The sequence below is a fragment of the Biomphalaria glabrata genome, chromosome 3 (genome assembly GCF_947242115.1).
Source record: "Biomphalaria glabrata chromosome 3, xgBioGlab47.1, whole genome shotgun sequence".
Taxonomy (NCBI): Eukaryota; Metazoa; Mollusca; class Gastropoda; family Planorbidae; genus Biomphalaria; species Biomphalaria glabrata.
Window position 1 is genome coordinate 42246778 of NC_074713.1, and position 18894 is coordinate 42265671.

Genomic DNA, 18894 nt, shown 5'->3' on the forward strand with positions numbered 1-18894 from the left:
AACTAAATATTTCAAGATTTAAATTTAATTTAGTAAAATTTATGGGTTATATAATTTTCTGTGTGTATGTATACATGAAATTTCTAAAATAAAATTTAGATGAAAAACTAGTTTAGGCTCTGAAACATATTTACCCTGAAAATATTGCAAGCCTGATGGATGTTTTCTGCATCATGGAGATGTAGATGTGATGTAGGGATCAGACCACTTTTACAGTAACGTAACATTTCTTCTTTGGTTACATTTTCCTGCATAGAGAATTAATAATAAATTTGGGGATCACTTTTTCTCTATTTGTGAAAACACAAATTAATTACAAGCTTAAGTGTTTTTTTAGTGCATTTATTATAAAAATATTTGTTTTAACCAGCTATCAGAAGAATTCAAATTAAGTAAAGATAACAATGTTATTATTATCATCAGGAAGTAATATTCATAAGTTATGTAACAAACAAAACAATTACATAATACTGTTATGTTTGTATAGAAAAGCATTATACAAAAAGAAGTATTAATTATGAAACTTACACTAAATGAGGACTGTTTGGCTCGTTTTTTTATACTTTTTAATAGAATGCCACCAAAATCTCTCTCGTGATCATTGAAATATTTTTCTGCATACTCCAATATGTCATAGAGGGCATCAGGTTCTGGAATACTTTCTTGGAGAGGGGAAGACTCAGAGTGTGGGCTCAACACTTCTAAAGATGGGTGAGACATCAAGAAACTGAGTCTCTCCTTGGTGGTTGGGGACAGCTGACCTAGCTCAGCATCTTTGCGAGGAAGGTTGAGTTCATGGGAAGCACTTATCCTGAGAGCCATGCTGGAGCGAGGCGTGCTGGGCACAGATGGTGGGAAGCTGCGTGGTATGGGTGGCACTGCAGGCGGAGTTGGTCCTGGGGTCTGAAAGCCTCCATTGACCAAAGTGTCATGAATGCTTTGATGGACTTCTTTAAGCTCAGCATAAGGGTTTTCTTCAGCAGGAGGAGGAGGTAGTGGATCTCCATTTGGCAAGTTGGAAAGATCAGAGAGGGGTGGAGGAGGGGGGATATCTCCGGTAGTGGCAGATGATATCCGAGGAGGTGGAGGGGGTGGTACAGTCCCTTTATCCCTGAGTGATGGAGGCGGCATGGTTATATAAGAAGAAATAAAAGCTGTAGCTTGGCTGACCCCAGGGGGTGGTGTCAAAGGTGTTGGAAGTTCAACGGTTCTGTCCATTTTCTCTGATGAAGGGGGCGGTGGTGGCGGAGGTGGTGGGGGAGGAGGGGGTCCTGACACTGAGCCAGGTGGTGGTGGGGGTGGGGGGATAGTATTTGGCGCCTGCAACCCTGGTGGTGGTGGGGGAGGAGGGGGTGGAGCCTGTCCCAAATTCATAAGTTCTGAAGTCGGCCTTGAATCAGAGCCAGAACTGTCAAATTCTTCAATGGTCTTATCCACAGCTCTCAGAGCTTGCTCAATCTCCTGCTCATGATTAGCCTTAAATTCCTGGAAAACAAATGCACACTTTCTTAGTCATTTAATCAATTTTACATAGGCTAAACAAAATTGCACACCAATATATCCTTTATACTCTTCACCTGTTAGCAAAACGTTTTATTTTTCTGCCTACATTCCAAAGTATGAGAACAAAACATTGGCCCAGAAATGTTGTGTATTTATATTTCTTGTTGTGTGTTGTGAACTGATCTGTTCTAGTGTGTCAAAATGTCATGGTGTCCAGGTCAGCTTGTGTGTGTGTGTGTACTGTGTTATTGTGAACAGTTTTGTCATTCTTGTTCAATAAAACCTAGCATCAAGACATGTCTTCATGTAGTATTTTATTAGGTCACTAGAAGAAACAAAATAAATTTGAAATTACTTTTAGCTAAAGTTAAGTAATAAGAGCTAAGAAAAGGAGAGAAATCCTATACAATCTTGAAAATTGGAATAAAAATGTATATATTATTAGCAGTATGTGATTGAAATTCATGAGTTTTCTTACTTTCTCAGCTTCTTTCCAGAGATGATCCAAGGAACTGAACTCCTCATTAATCTTCTTCAGCTCTGCCTCCTTAGCAGCGCCCACTCCTTTGATTTCATGACGCTCTTCTTTCAAGAAATCAAACATGACATCGAGGTCAAGATTGGAAGCAGTGACAGCAGGTTGACAGTGAGTCCACATAGACTCAATCAGGTGTGTCAGTGACTCCAGTTCAAGCTGGGATTGTCTGCATCAGAATAATAACATCATTTCAGTGACATCTCAGTACTGTTCCATAAAAAAGCTCAAATATACACACAACAATATCAGCCTAAAGGATTTCTCTTTCTAGTTTTCTTCACTTATTAAAGTCATTCAAAGCTTTACAGACAGCGCCCCCTACCTACAAACCTTCAAGACTCAGCAGGTTGATTGCTAGTATTATATTAGTAGATTACAAACTGTAAGGAAAACATAAGTTTCAAATTCCAATTTAAAAAAAGACATTTAGTGAAACTAGACTAAATATACAATGGCATCATGCAACATTAATATAGGGAAGCCATTCTGTAGAGCAAAGACATATTGTAGCAGTCATTTAAGCATGTTATTCACCTAATCTCAGCTTGTCATTCAATCTCTTAAAGGAGTTATTTTGGGTTTATAATATCTGGCATTCATGTTACAAATGTCTCAGCAAGTCACAAATACAAATGTCTGCAAGTTTAAGCTATGATAAAGTGACCAAACTTTCATGTTAGAAGTGTCTTGGCAAGTCACAATTACAGCTGTCTGCAAGCTTAAACTTTATCAGACATTCATGAAACATAATGACAACTGTCTGCAAACCTAACTGTCTTTAGCTAAGGTTGACATTAATTTGTTAGGAGTGTCAAAAATGATATGCAGCTGTCATTTAGTAAGCTTTACATTTACTCTGTTCTCTCTAATGTGACCTAAAACAATGTAGAACTGATTCGCGTGTCAGAAGCTGAACTAAAACAACAACACACATCTATGAGGAATGAATGAACACCAATAATTGTCACCAACAATGACCATGCTATTCCTACAAAGTAAAAAAAAGTGTGAAATGATTCTAAACAACATTGAATAACAAAAACAACTGGCAGGTGAACACTGAACATTAAAGCAATGGGAAGCCATTTATCTCACATCAATGGAGAACTGCTATACCTCAAGATTATCTGCCAAGATTGTCTCTTTTTCATTTTCCTGGAACAGTCAGCAGTAATAGGATTAAAGCTAAAAGTTATTACTAGACTACGGTAGCAATACATCCTTCCATGGCAAAATTTACAGAATTTTAATAGTATTGTCAGTATAGTTGTCCTGTTCTGTTTTCTTTGTTAAAGTTCAATTATCATTATTTGAAACATTCTAAGACGTACCAACAGTAAAGTCAGGAATGATGTGTATAAAAATAAAGTTTGAAGAGGCAAGAATCTAGTTTCTAAATAGCAGACAACTCCTCCAACTAGATGTAACAAAGAAACAGGACAATGCATTACGACACAGTAGTCATGACGTTGATAAAAATGTCTAGATGGCTAACATGATCCTAGATGAATGGTTTGGTTAAAATATGGTAGTGGTTAATTATTATTCCAATACATGATATTAAGATCAGTTTTCATTTAAAGTCAAGGTTATTTAATATAATGGATACCTTCATCAATCAAGCACTTTTAATGTAGCAGTTACAATGTTGCATGATAAATGTGACTTGATATAGTTGTTATTGTGCTGACATGACATATAAATGTCAAAAAAATGTTAAGTTTAGTTCCATAAATATTTGGATGCAACTTATTATTACTGTTTGTATGATGAAAGGTAGTTAGAAGGTCTGAAGAGATCTTTGAATTACATATAGATCACTTTCTTTGTAATACTTTTACAGATTTAATGCATGTTAGGAAATAAAAAAAAAATCTGTTCTTTTACACAAGTACACAATATAAAACCCCAACAGCCATCAATGTGAATTGCATGACATATTACCTCAGTGGATAGGAAGCTATCAATACTGGTGCTACAACAAATTCATACGATAGATTTTTTAAAAGTTGAATGGTGAGTAATCAATGACCTTGACCCACCTGAGTGCTTCGTCAATGGCAAGCTGATCCTCTGATTCTTTTTCTCTGTTCTGTCTCTCTTTCTCTATTTCCTCCAGCCTCTTTCTCTCTTCTTCTTGCTGCTTGCGAACTCGTATTTCTCGAGCCAGCTTACGAGCCAGTCTTCCCCTGTAACAAGCCTGGAAGAACACAGTAGATACTAATGTATTCAGAGGCATGAACGACAGGAAGACTTAAAGAAAATCTCAAGTGAGATTTACTTAGATATGCTTCATATTTGACCCCTTTATACTTTAAGGTTTGCTGGGCAGAACAAGTTCACCCATTACAAGGCTTATGATTAGAAAAGATGTATGTTATGTGGATAGCAAAATAAGTTTTCATCTGTAATTTTCCTGACCTAAATCTGGTACCTATGTAAGTTGAGAGGCATTGTGTTATAATATCTCAAATCATCCTATCAGGATCTAATGAAGTGATCTGTGGTTTAGCAGCAGACAGCTGCACTTACTATTTATTTCAAGTATATTTCAACACTAAGAAAAAACAAAAATAAAATAGACCAAACCTGCAGAGTTATGGCAGCTCTTCTCTTACGTAAGAAATCCAAACGAAGTCTGAAAGATCGAAAACTGTCTTGCAAAATAAGGACTGCTTGTTTTTTTCTGTTGTAGTCTATAATAAATAACACAAAATTGTGCAAGCTATAAATGGACATAAAATAATCAAGGGAAGTAAGCAATTAAGTAAACATATTTAAAATAGACTTGTTCAATAAAAAGAAATAAAGAAATGATTTTAGTATAAAAACATATATATCTACAAGACATCTTGGATGTTACCTCTCCAACAAACAAATCCACGCCACATTTTCTGAATGTATATTGCCTTTCTTTTTAATAAGCTCTGCCTCTGTTCTTCTAAGGGCTCAAACACACTGTTTTTCATAAACACCTAAGTAACATAATTAACATAGAAGTTTAATAAAAAATATAAAAAGAACTTGAAAACTAGCACTTTCAAGTGCAGTCAGATAATGTTACATCAAAAATCATAATATTATCTGTGGCATTTTATGTCTCAAGAGACAATTTTTTCCCTTTGCAACTTTTTGTGTAACTAAAGAGACCAATCCTTGATACACAGCTGCTGTCACAGGTTGGGAATCTTAAATCACCAGGCACCATTGCACTTTCACCCTTCTTTCTACTACTGCTGTGTATGGCATCTTCAATCAGGGACCCTTCCTTAATGCTCACTCTCCATAATATTTATACTTATAAATTATTTAACAAAATTAAACCGAAAATGAGAAATAATGATAAAAAAAAAATTTAAACAATACTATAGAAACCTAACATAATAGTTTACTAACAAATTCCACTTACTTTGGTTTTGCCAACCTGCCAGTCTGTTTTGGGTAACTTAAGGGAAGTAAGAATGGTTTTCACTGAATGACCTGAGCTCTCATGGAGCAGTTTTGTGTCAAGAAGTATTCCATACTTGCTGAGAAAATTGTCCACAGGAACATGCACAGGGTAGCCCTGGACACAGAAACAAATTTATCTTTTTATTTGAAAATTTAAAAAAATAAAGAAAAAAAGCAACATTTTGAAAATACTTCATTCTTTTTTTTAAAAGTGAGAAACTGACCTCTCGTTTGATACGTATGATGTCCAGCATTCCTGAGTAGCGCAGCTGTTGAAGAACTTCCTTCTCTTGATAATCATTGGGACGCTTACCAGAATTAGGTTTCAAACATCGTACATACCTGACACAGATATATATATATATGTAAAAATGTAAATATATACAGAATTGTAAGACCACATTATTAAAAGTTTACTTATGACTGGAGCAAAATTTCCTAGCTTCCTCCAAGATCTTTCAATTTGACCTGGGACACTGGGAATCAACTTTCCAGTGAAGGAATGAAATAACAAGATATTTTGTTTTGGCCCAATTTATACTAAAAGAGAGCGTCATTTGTCAAAGTTTTAAGGCAGTGTAGAGAAACATTTTGATAGAGTTTTACAGAAGTTCTCAAGGCTCCAGTACCTTTTCAAAGATAAAGATTAGATAAATACATAGCCACCATTAAAAAACAATGTAGTTGGACATTTCAACAGTTGCATCAATATTATTTACTTCCAAATAAAGTTATAGCTAAAAAAAAAAAAAAAGTTAAAAATGTAGTAGAATTAAAATCTAGAAAAAAAAAAATCCCAAAAGTGTTACCAAGGATTGGTTAGATCCAGCACATCTACTAAAGCATTCAGCTGGTGTTTGAATGTATCCCCAACTGTTGGCTTACTTCTGGCAGTACGAGATATTGTTTGTCTCCCTTGCAAGATTTCTAGTCTAACACCAAGGAGATCCTACACAGAGAGGGAAATTATTTTCAATCATATTTCATGATTCAAACAATTCAATTTTAGTAAATACAAGCAAGCAAATTCAATCAGTGCTTTTTATTATCACAGAAATTTCATATCTTCTGTCTCTTTGCTGTCTCCCCCCCCCCCCCAGACCAAATTAAATTGGACTATACATTGTTAGGTTAAACACTTAGAACAATACCAAAATTACTATATAAAAAAATTAGATAAGCACTATCAAATGTAAATAAATCTATATGCTGTCAACTTAGGACAATCTTAATTGGTAAATTAAATCAACAGAAAATATTTTTTAAAATATTGTTTTTGAATCTCTAAACAGCATTTCTCCAGAAGCTTTGGTTATTTTTAAAAGCACTTCAAAAGCAGATATGAAGTCCAGTGCCAAGTGTGTTACAGATTTAGCCACATAGCCATGAGGTCTACACAGGCTTTTAGAGTGCAATGCAATGTTTCTAACTAAATCCATTCATTACATAGGGATTGGTCAAAGTGCTCAAGAGGAGCTACATTTCTACAAGAACCAAGAAATGTTTTGTTTATGTAAGCTTCTGTAGAATAAGTTAAATAGAGTGAAGAGCATAACTAAAGAATGTTTTATATTCAATTTCACTTTAAAAATACAACAAAATGAAAAGGTTTAGAGAGATCCATAGAGATCTAACAATTTAAAAAAAAAAAATAAAAAAAAAATACAATAATCAAATGCACAGTTTAATTCAAGATTCAAATACATAAAAAAAAGAATAAAGAAAATAGATCCAATGTGTTAATGCAATTAATTATGTTCTGCATATATTGAATGGATTAAAGACAAATAAAATAATACTACCTGAAATCTGGTCAGATCTTCCACAAAGGTATTTTTAGATCCATGCATGAGGTCAAACAGTTGGTCCTGCTGTGTATCCTTGTTTTTGTCCAAAAATCCCTGGACATTATAGACCACAACACCTGCATAGTGCTGAATGCCAAACTCTGTCTCCCAGTTCCTGCGATCTCCCTTGATGTAAGACTCATGGTCCTCCAGCTCCTGATGCTGTTTGATTATGTAAGACTTGTCAGTACCCTGAAATAAAAGACATAAAGATGTTCATCTGGTGGCTTTCTTAAAGACACTCTATGTTCCATGTTTGCCGTTTTTGCAGCGATTGAGATTTTTACAGTGTTGGTTTAGAAGCTTCATGCCCAACCCTCATTTCTCTGCAGCATTTTTGACCAGCAATGGCCATGACAAAATGAAACACGTTGACCAAAGACAGCAATAACATGGATGCAAAAAAGAGGAAAGCAAAAAGAGGGCTGCCCATGTCAAACGTGTCAGTTCACCTTCTTGAAAGAGCTGAAATACATAGGCACTAGCTGGGAAAAAGTTGCAGAAGTCTGTGGATACAGCATGCTGCCCTAAGAGACAAATAGTGAGGGAGGATAAGTTAAGGCACTGAAATACAAGAGTTCATTGAAATGACAGATTAAAGGAATATACCAGGAATTTCAATTAAATGACAATTTCAAATGTAGACAAAATTTAGTGCAAACATATTTCTTAAAGGAAACTCATTCCAGATGAAGCTTCATGACAAGGGAGATGAAAAGTTTATCTGTTTCTTACACACTGTCAAATGACCAGCATGATGACCAGGGCCTTTAACTTTCCCCTAACAGATCCCAGGTGGCCATTATCCAAAAATGTCATAAAATCCCAAATTAAATAAAATAGCATCCATCAGTTTTCAAACCCAATATCTTCAGTTATGCAACAAAGTGCTTCATTACTCAGCTATCATGTTCTTAATAATAGATCAACAATCTCCAAATATCTTCAAGGGAAAAACACCTAAACCGACATTAGTGAAACTTTTGTTCAAATGCTGGAGGATACAGAAGAACAATGTCTCTTTTATTCTAACGGCCATAAATACACAGACCTGAGGTTGGATTGATAAGAAGAGTGCTATTGAGTTTAAACATTTTTTTTTCAAAACATATTTGGTGATTATAGAAATACTTTTGTGCTTTAAAAAACAACAACTTTTTTTTATACATTTATTTATATGATTATTTATGTATTCGTAAATGCAAGAAAAAAAAAAGCCTACTGGATTCAATCTTTGGGAATCTAAATTTAGAACACAGTCTACTTTAAAAACTGACATCTAAGTATATGACCTAGACTTGCTGACTAAACAAACACAGACATCATTTGTTTGTGTAACACTATTATTTCAATCAAAGCCCAGGTTACTTCATTCATCCAGACAGCACAAAAATGTGAGATAAAAAACACCTGTGATACATTCCTGGACATGACAGCCACAGCGGCATATTTACCTGTGGAAATCTACATTCCTCATCCAGCATTTTCAGCACACATTTGGGTGGTTTCTCTATCAGCTCCACACATCTAGTGTTGTCTGTGAATGTGATGTGTGAAAACTCAATCTCTTCCTCCCTGTACTGTACAAACATAAAGAGGTTTTATGAACTACAGTACACCATACAGAACAAGAAGTCATCTTCACTACAAACATAGAGAGATTTCATGAACTACAGTACATCTTATAGAACTACAAAGTACACTACAAACATAGTGAGATTTCATCAACTACAGTACATCTTACAGAACTACAAAGTACACTACAAACATAGAGAGATTTCATCAACTACAGTACATCTTACAGAACTACAAAGTACACTACAAACATAGAGAGATTTCATCAACTACAGTACATCTTACAGAACTACAAAGTACACTACAAACATAGTGAGATTTCATCAACTACAGTACATCTTACAGAACTACAAAGTACACTACAAACATAGTGAGATTTCATCAACTACAGTACATCTTACAGAACTACAAAGTACACTACAAACATAGTGAGATTTCATCAACTACAGTACATCTTACAGAACTACAAAGTACACTACAAACATAGTGAGATTTCATCAACTACAGTACATCTTACAGAACTACAAAGTACACTACAAACATAGTGAGATTTCATCAACTACAGTACATCTTACAAAACAATCAGTCAACTTCACTACAAACATATAAGAAATTTCATGAACTATTATACAGCTTACAGAATATCTACAGTACATAGACATTAACTTACAAGGTTTAAAGAAGTAACTACAGCATACCATATAGAGTAAACAGTATATCACACAAAACTACAAATCATATAAACAAGCAGTTGAGACAGAAAAGATATTGCTATTCAATATTGTATGTTACCAATATGATATTTGTTTCATATTAATCAATGCATTTTATATCCTAAGAATGTTTAAATAATTGCCAGATTTAATGCTTATCAAAGTTTTTATTAAAGCTGTAACACAGAAATCAAGTCCTAAACCAATCCCTTACAATTTCCTACAAGCCAGAACACCTGAGTTCTGCAATCAAATATCTATTTAGAAAAAAAACCCTGATAAAAATTGTTTGGCTATGGTCTGTATTCATAAAGAACTAAAACAGTAATTTATCTTCAAAAATGTTTAAACACTTTTTATTTTCTATCAATAGGCACACCTTATATTTCTAAATATAACCAGTTTTTATAGAGTAGCCCCTCCAATGCAGTGTGTATTTATAGCATGTATTCTAGAAAGATATAATGGCCAGTGTTGTGACACTCACATTTTAAATCATACATAGACACACACAAACACATACAGGTAAATTAAAGATTTGAAACTAAAGTAGCAGATAGTTACAGTTTCTTGTTCCAGGGCAAACACATAATGATTGAAGAATCTGTGAAGTTTTTCATTGGTAAAGTTTATACAAAGCTGTTCAAAACTGTTTTTCTGAAAGTACAAAGTAAACATAACATGGTTGTAAATGTCAGACTTCACATTTTGTTTCATTCTGTTTGATTACTTGCTAACATTTGTGTGAGGAATAATTTATCAGGTAGGAAATGGGAGACTTTAATTCACTTAAAAAAAAAACATTTTCAAGACTTCTGGACAACCATCTGGAAACAATTATGTTCCAAGAACCCCTCCAAAAATATGAAAAGATATAGATCTATACTGTATTCTGAACACATTTCCATTCCTAAAATCAATGTCACATTTTTTTTTAATGATATGACATTAAACAAATCTATTGTATCTTAAAAATGTGTTTTTGTGAGTCTTTGTCATCTGTTTTCGTGAGTTTATTTGCCATTTTTAAAACACCAAACTGATGGGTATGAATATTTTATTATTTAGTTTCCTTGTCATTCAACATGTACATAAATGTTTAAAAAAAAAATCAACCATCAAAAATAAAAAAAATGGAATTTGTTGTTTATTTCCTTCCTTTAAGAAGATCTTCCTGGCATTGGGTGAGTAATAATAAAAAAGAAAAAGTTTAATCAACTTGTTGCATATATAGATCTACTGTCAATAAGATTCGTTTTTCTTCCTTCTCAGATAATAATGAGATGCAAGAAATCGTGACCTAGTTTCCGAGGAAACTTACGAACTTTGCATGCGTGTGTGTGTGTGTATTCGTGTCTTACTACAATAGTTTATTTCCGGTCAAAGGTCATGGTTGGAAGACAGGAATGCAAGGAAACTAGGTTACAGCAGTAGCCAGGAATGTAAGCTCTCATTTAATCCTTGTTATCACAGTTTCATTTACAACCGAAACTTTACCAACACCGGCAGACGTGAGCTCTTCAGGCAGACGTCTTTCATAGACGCCAGCACCGGTACAAGAGGGGGACAAAAAAAAAACCAAGGAGGAAGGAGGAGATCGTGACGACAGTAGGAAGTAGAGCTGAGATGGAATATTAATAGATCTGATACACATTCGTGAGAGAAACTTTATGCTTGGAATCACGAAACAAATCATTCAGATGGGTTATTAAACCGAGATACGTGTACACGTTTATTACAAGAAAAAACAAGCTTATCAAATATGAAAATTTAAATATCAAACCCTTTTTTTTTCATGTGGCAGGGGAGACATATTAAGCTTTCATGTGTGATAAGCTTGTTAAGAGCAACTTTCTTTGAGAAACAACATTCAAATAAAGTACATCTTTCAAAAGAAAAATAAATTGAGCTTCTTTCACTATACTAGGCTTTATGATTTTTTAAACAAATTCAATACCAGAGCGATACTGTGTAACTGTTAGGCCTATCTGTACACTATTTAAACTAACTACTCGATTCAAAGGTTTCGCGCCAATGAGTATTGATAACTGTTTACCAAAAGTCTATTATTAACCACAGCCCCGTTGCCCTTTTTTTTTCTCCCTAATCTACCAAAGGTTGTACCAGCACAGCCCAGAGCTGCTCAGATAAATCAGCAAAAATAGACCAGCAGGACGAGGGAGATAACCTCGCCTCATGTCCCTTCTCTCTGAAACAGATTCTTCCCCCTTTTATTATGCTGTAATTTGATTGATTTTCCTTGTCCCCATCCACCCTCTCCCCCATCCCCACACACACCGCCCGGAATGAAAGCTGCCAATGCCTGCCAATGATATAGTCTAGATGAACAAAATTGTACCTGGAAATTTTCGAATCCAAATATATCCAAAATGCCGATAAAATATTTCTCGTGCGCGCCTGGGTTGGTACACTTGTTGATGGCGTCTACTAGCCAGGCGAAGGTCCTCGAGTACAAGGCCTTAGCCATGGCATGACGGTTCTCTATGGCCTGAGAAAGAAGACATAACAACAGTTTAACTGACACACAGGCATGATGTGGTCCTGCAGCTCCAAGTTATGAGACAAACATTGAATGGCAATGACATGACATTAAGTAACTTTCTTGTAAATATCAGACCAATGACAAACTATCACACTGAGACTAGATGAATGACGACTACATATTACACAGAGACTAGATGAATGACGACTACATATTACACAGAGACTAGATGAATGACGACTACATATTACACAGAGACTAGATGAATGACGACTACATATTACACTGAGACTAGATGAATGACGACTACATATTACACTGAGACTAGATGAATGACGACTACATATTACACAGAGACTAGATGAATGACGACTACATATTACATAGAGACTAGATGAGTGACGACTACATATTACATAGAGACTAGATGAATGACGACTACATATCACATAGAGACTAGATGAATGACGACTACATATTACACTGAGACTAGATGAATGACTACATATTACACTGAGACTAGATGAATGACGACTACATATTACACAGAGACTAGATGAATGACGACTACATATTACACAGAGACTAGATGAATGACGACTACATATTACACAGAGACTAGATGAATGACGACTACATATCACACAGAGACTAGATGAATGACGACTACATATTACACAGAGACTAGATGAATGACGACTACATATTACATAGAGACTAGATGAATGACGACTACATATTACACTGAGACTAGATGAATGACGACTACATATTACACTGAGACTAGATGAATGACTACATATTACACTGAGACTAGATGAATGACGACTACATATTACACAGAGACTAGATGAATGACGACTACATATTACACTGAGACTAGATGAATGACGACTACATATCACACAGAGACTAGATGAATGACGACTACATATTACACAGAGACTAGATGAATGACGACTACATATTACACAGAGACTAGATGAATGACGACTACATATTACACAGAGACTAGATGAATGACGACTACATATTACACTGAGACTAGATGAATGACGACTACATATTACACAGAGACTAGATGAATGACGACTACATATTACACAGAGACTAGATGAATGACGACTACATATTACACAGAGACTAGATGAATGACGACTACATATCACACAGAGACTAGATGAATGACGACTACATATTACACAGAGACTAGATGAATGACGACTACATATTACATAGAGACTAGATGAGTGACGACTACATATTACATAGAGACTAGATGAATGACGACTACATATCACATAGAGACTAGATGAATGACGACTACATATTACACAGAGACTAGATGAATGACGACTACATATTACACAGAGACTAGATGAATGACGACTACATATCACACAGAGACTAGATGAATGACGACTACATATTACACAGAGACTAGATGAATGACGACTACATATTACATAGAGACTAGATGAGTGACGACTACATATTACATAGAGACTAGATGAATGACGACTACATATCACATAGAGACTAGATGAATGACGACTACATATTACACAGAGACTAGATGAATGACGACTACATATTACACTGAGACTAGATGAATGACGACTACATATCACACAGAGACTAGATGAATGACGACTACATATTACACTGAGACTAGATGAATGACGACTACATATTACATAGAGAGAGGAAATACAATTCGTCTTTTACAACTTCATTCAAAACAACAACAAATAATACTTTAAAAAAAAAAAAGCTTATATTTAGTGTACGTTTGGATCAGTCATTTAATTGGATGTAGGACTGACCTAGACATCTGTGCGATAGAAATATTTTTAACCTATAGTTTTTGTTTAGCTTTCTCAAGGCGCTGTGATCCTATCATTTGTCTGGACCAGTTGTGAAACGGGGAGGGAAGAAGGAGGTGTGTCTTGCTGAATGTTGACATGATCGTTTTTTAAATGCATAAAAATGTTCACTCAGGATTCAGACTAATTCAACTTATACCACCACATCTGTCAAGTACGATTTCTTTTCCTTGTTCAAGATACCAAACAAAATAATTAATTACCAGTAGTTAATTAACTAATTGGTGTTTATTTATTTTTTTACTGAGTCTTATGGTATCGGGTAAAAGAAATAATTGTGCGAATTTTTAGCTTAATCCGAGATAGGATGTGGGAGAAATAACATGTACAATTTTTTTTTTACCATACAGGCAGACAGTCAGAGTAAAAAGCTTTGTAAAAATAGGGAAGTTTCCTTTGAAGTTCTAGATAGTGTCAAGTTTGGCACTAAGTGCGGCCATTACTTATGTAAGAAATTAGTGTGTCTTACTGGCTATCAAGTTACACTCACATACACATGCTAGGTAACTTAGTGACACGCTCACACATAGTAATGTAGTAGATAAGTAGATTTTAGTTATACTGATACACACCAACAAATGAGTGGCAGTTAATTGAAAGATAAACTAGTACTGCATCAAAAGCAACACCTCAGCGGTTACTACTAGTGACCAGCAGATTGTGGACACCAGGTATGTTCATTGAGCCTGAGGTCTAGGTTTAGAACACTTTTGTTGCCCCTAAATAGACTATCACTCTTTGTCTTTATTTGATCCTTCTTTGAATGAAACCCATTGGCTAGAGCAGATATACGAGTGTACAGAAGGTGTCGAAAAGAGAAACATACTCTCTGTGTCACACACAAACATCTTACACCAATAGAAACTAGTCTACCACTGAGTCCCAGATCAAAGCCTTGTACATGTTTCTTGTGTACTAGTCTACCATTGAGTCACAGATCAAAGTCTTGTACATGTTTCTTGTGTACTAGTCTACCACAGAGTCCCAGATCAAAGCCTTGTACAAGTTTCTTGTGTACTAGTCTACCATTGAGTCACAGATCAAAGCCTTGTACATGTTTCTTGTGTACTAGTCTACCACTGAGTCACAGATCAAAGTCTTGTACATGTTTCTTGTGTACTAGTCTACCACTGAGTCCCAGATCAAAGTCTTGTACATGTTTCTTGTGTACTAGTCTACCACTGAGTCCCAGATCAAAGTCTTGTACATGTTTCTTGTGTACTAGTCTACCACTGAGTCCCAGATCAAAGTCTTGTACATGTTTCTTGTGTACTAGTCTACCACTGAGTCCCAGATCAAAGTCTTGTACATGTTTCTTGTGTACTAGTCTACCACTGAGTCCCAGATCAAAGTCTTGTACATGTTTCTTGTGTACTAGTCTACCACTGAGTCCCAGATCAAAGTCTTGTACATGTTTCTTGTGTACTAGTCTACCACTGAGTCCCAGATCAAAGTCTTGTACATGTTTCTTGTGTACTAGTCTACCACTGAGTCCCAGATCAAAGTCTTGTACATGTTTCTTGTGTACTAGTCTACCACTGAGTCCCAGATCAAAGTCTTGTACATGTTTCTTGTGTACTAGTCTACCACTGAGTCCCAGATCAAAGTCTTGTACATGTTTCTTGTGTACTAGTCTACCACTGAGTCCCAGATGAAAGCCTTGTACATGTTTCTTGTGTACTAGTCTACCATTGAGTCCCAGATCAAAGTCTTGTACATGTTTCTTGTGTACTAGTCTATCACTGAGTCCCAGATCAAAGCCATGTACATGTTTCTTGTGTACTAGTCTACCACTGAGTCCCAGATGAAAGCCTTGTACATGTTTCTTGTGTACTAGTCTACCACTGAGTCCCAGATCAAAGTCTTGTACATGTTTCTTGTGTACTAGTCTACCACTGAGTCCCAGATCAAAGTCTTGTACATGTTTCTTGTGTACTAGTCTACCATTGAGTCACAGATCAAAGCCTTGTACATGTTTCTTGTGTACTAGTCTACCACTGAGTCACAGATCAAAGTCTTGTACATGTTTCTTGTGTACTAGTCTACCATTGAGTCACAGATCAAAGTCTTGTACATGTTTCTTGTGTACTAGTCTACCACTGAGTCACAGATCAAAGTCTTGAACATGTTTCTTGTGTACTAGTCTACCATTGAGTCACAGATCAAAGCCTTGTACATGTTTCTTGTGTACTAGTCTACCACTGAGTCACAGATCAAAGCCTTGTACATGTTTCTTGTGTACTAGTCTACCACTGAGTCACAGATCAAAGTCTTGTACATGTTTCTTGTGTACTAGTCTACCACTGAGTCCCAGATCAAAGTCTTGTACATGTTTCTTGTGTACTAGTCTACCATTGAGTCCCAGATCAAAGTCTTGTACATGTTTCTTGTGTACTAGTCTACCACTGAGTCCCAGATCAAAGTCTTGTACATGTTTCTTGTGTACTAGTCTACCACTGAGTCCCAGATCAAAGTCTTGTACATGTTTCTTGTGTACTAGTCTACCACTGAGTCCCAGATCAAAGTCTTGTACATGTTTCTTGTGTACTAGTCTACCACTGAGTCCCAGATCAAAGTCTTGTACATGTTTCTTGTGTACTAGTCTACCACTGAGTCCCAGATCAAAGTCTTGTACATGTTTCTTGTGTACTAGTCTACCACTGAGTCCCAGATCAAAGTCTTGTACATGTTTCTTGTGTACTAGTCTACCACTGAGTCCCAGATCAAAGTCTTGTACATGTTTCTTGTGTACTAGTCTACCATTGAGTCACAGATCAAAGCCTTGTACATGTTTCTTGTGTACTAGTCTACCACTGAGTCACAGATCAAAGTCTTGTACATGTTTCTTGTGTACTAGTCTACCATTGAGTCACAGATCAAAGTCTTGTACATGTTTCTTGTGTACTAGTCTACCACTGAGTCACAGATCAAAGTCTTGTACATGTTTCTTGTGTACTAGTCTACCACTGAGTCCCAGATGAAAGCCTTGTACATGTTTCTTGTGTACTAGTCTACCATTGAGTCCCAGATCAAAGTCTTGTACATGTTTCTTGTGTACTAGTCTATCACTGAGTCCCAGATCAAAGCCATGTACATGTTTCTTGTGTACTAGTCTACCACTGAGTCCCACATGAAAGCCTTGTACATGTTTCTTGTGTACTAGTCTACCACTGAGTCCCAGATCAAAGTCTTGTACATGTTTCTTGTGTACTAGTCTACCACTGAGTCCCAGATCAAAGTCTTGTACATGTTTCTTGTGTACTAGTCTACCATTGAGTCACAGATCAAAGCCTTGTACATGTTTCTTGTGTACTAGTCTACCACTGAGTCACAGATCAAAGTCTTGTACATGTTTCTTGTGTACTAGTCTATCACTGAGTCCCAGATCAAAGCCATGTACATGTTTCTTGTGTACTAGTCTACCACTGAGTCCCAGATGATAGCCTTGTACATGTTTCTTGTGTACTAGTCTACCACTGAGTCCCAGATCAAAGTCTTGTACATGTTTCTTGTGTACTAGTCTACCACTGAGTCCCAGATCAAAGTCTTGTACATGTTTCTTGTGTACTAGTCTACCATTGAGTCACAGATCAAAGCCTTGTACATGTTTCTTGTGTACTAGTCTACCACTGAGTCACAGATCAAAGTCTTGTACATGTTTCTTGTGTACTAGTCTACCACTGAGTCCCAGATCAAAGTCTTGTACATGTTTCTTGTGTACTAGTCTACCACTGAGTCCCAGATCAAAGTCTTGTACATGTTTCTTGTGTACTAGTCTACCACTGAGTCCCAGATCAAAGTCTTGTACATGTTTCTTGTGTACTAGTCTACCACTGAGTCCCAGATCAAAGTCTTGTACATGTTTCTTGTGTACTAGTCTACCACTGAGTCCCAGATGAAAGCCTTGTACATGTTTCTTGTGTACTAGTCTACCATTGAGTCCCAGATCAAAGTCTTGTACATGTTTCTTGTGTACTAGTCTATCACTGAGTCCCAGATCAAAGCCATGTACATGTTTCTTGTGTACTAGTCTACCACTGAGTCCCAGATGAAAGCCTTATACATGTTTCTTGTGTACTAGTCTACCACTGAGTCCCAGATGAAAGCCTTGTACATGTTTCTTGTGTACTAGTCTACCATTGAGTCCCAGATCAAAGTCTTGTACATGTTTCTTGTGTACTAGTCTATCACTGAGTCCCAGATCAAAGCCATGTACATGTTTCTTGTGTACTAGTCTACCACTGAGTCCCAGATGAAAGCCTTGTACATGTTTCTTGTGTACTAGTCTACCACTGAGTCCCAGATCAAAGTCTTGTACATGTTTCTTGTGTACTAGTCTACCACTGAGTCCCAGATCAAAGTCTTGTACATGTTTCTTGTGTACTAGTCTACCATTGAGTCACAGATCAAAGCCTTGTACATGTTTTTTGTGTACTAGTCTACCACTGAGTCACAGATCAAAGTCTTGTACATGTTTCTTGTGTACTAGTCTATCACTGAGTCCCAGATCAAAGCCATGTACATGTTTCTTGTGTACTAGTCTACCACTGAGTCCCAGATGATAGCCTTGTACATGTTTCTTGTGTACTAGTCTACCACTGAGTCCCAGATCAAAGTCTTGTACATGTTTCTTGTGTACTAGTCTACCACTGAGTCCCAGATCAAAGTCTTGTACATGTTTCTTGTGTACTAGTCTACCATTGAGTCACAGATCAAAGCCTTGTACATGTTTCTTGTGTACTAGTCTACCACTGAGTCACAGATCAAAGTCTTGTACATGTTTCTTGTGTACTAGTCTACCACTGAGTCCCAGATCAAAGTCTTGTACATGTTTCTTGTGTACTAGTCTACCACTGAGTCCCAGATCAAAGTCTTGTAC

The 18894-nt window shown here is 36.2% G+C and overlaps 1 protein-coding gene across 5 annotated transcripts in view; it reads right to left on the reverse strand.

Moving 5' to 3' along the window:
* The window catches only part of LOC106055370 (unconventional myosin heavy chain 6-like), a 67070-nt gene that overhangs the window by 19087 nt on the left and 29089 nt on the right, over positions 1-18894 (reverse strand). For 3 of the 5 annotated variants that reach the window (XM_056025164.1, XM_056025165.1, XM_056025167.1), the window contains exons 6-19: positions 11986-12135; positions 10191-10283; positions 8793-8918; positions 7294-7530; positions 6301-6440; positions 5716-5833; positions 5451-5606; positions 4905-5016; positions 4631-4737; positions 4084-4241; positions 3158-3196; positions 1982-2207; positions 529-1485; positions 135-248 (exon numbers count right to left, since the gene is read on the reverse strand). In XM_056025164.1, the coding sequence (XP_055881139.1) occupies positions 135-248; positions 529-1485; positions 1982-2207; positions 3158-3196; positions 4084-4241; positions 4631-4737; positions 4905-5016; positions 5451-5606; positions 5716-5833; positions 6301-6440; positions 7294-7530; positions 8793-8918; positions 10191-10283; positions 11986-12135 (2733 nt within the window). The remainder of the gene's footprint in view (positions 1-134; positions 249-528; positions 1486-1981; positions 2208-3157; positions 3197-4083; positions 4242-4630; positions 4738-4904; positions 5017-5450; positions 5607-5715; positions 5834-6300; positions 6441-7293; positions 7531-8792; positions 8919-10190; positions 10284-11985; positions 12136-18894) is intronic. The other 2 variants (XM_056025166.1, XM_056025168.1) reach the window with 1 other exon arrangement.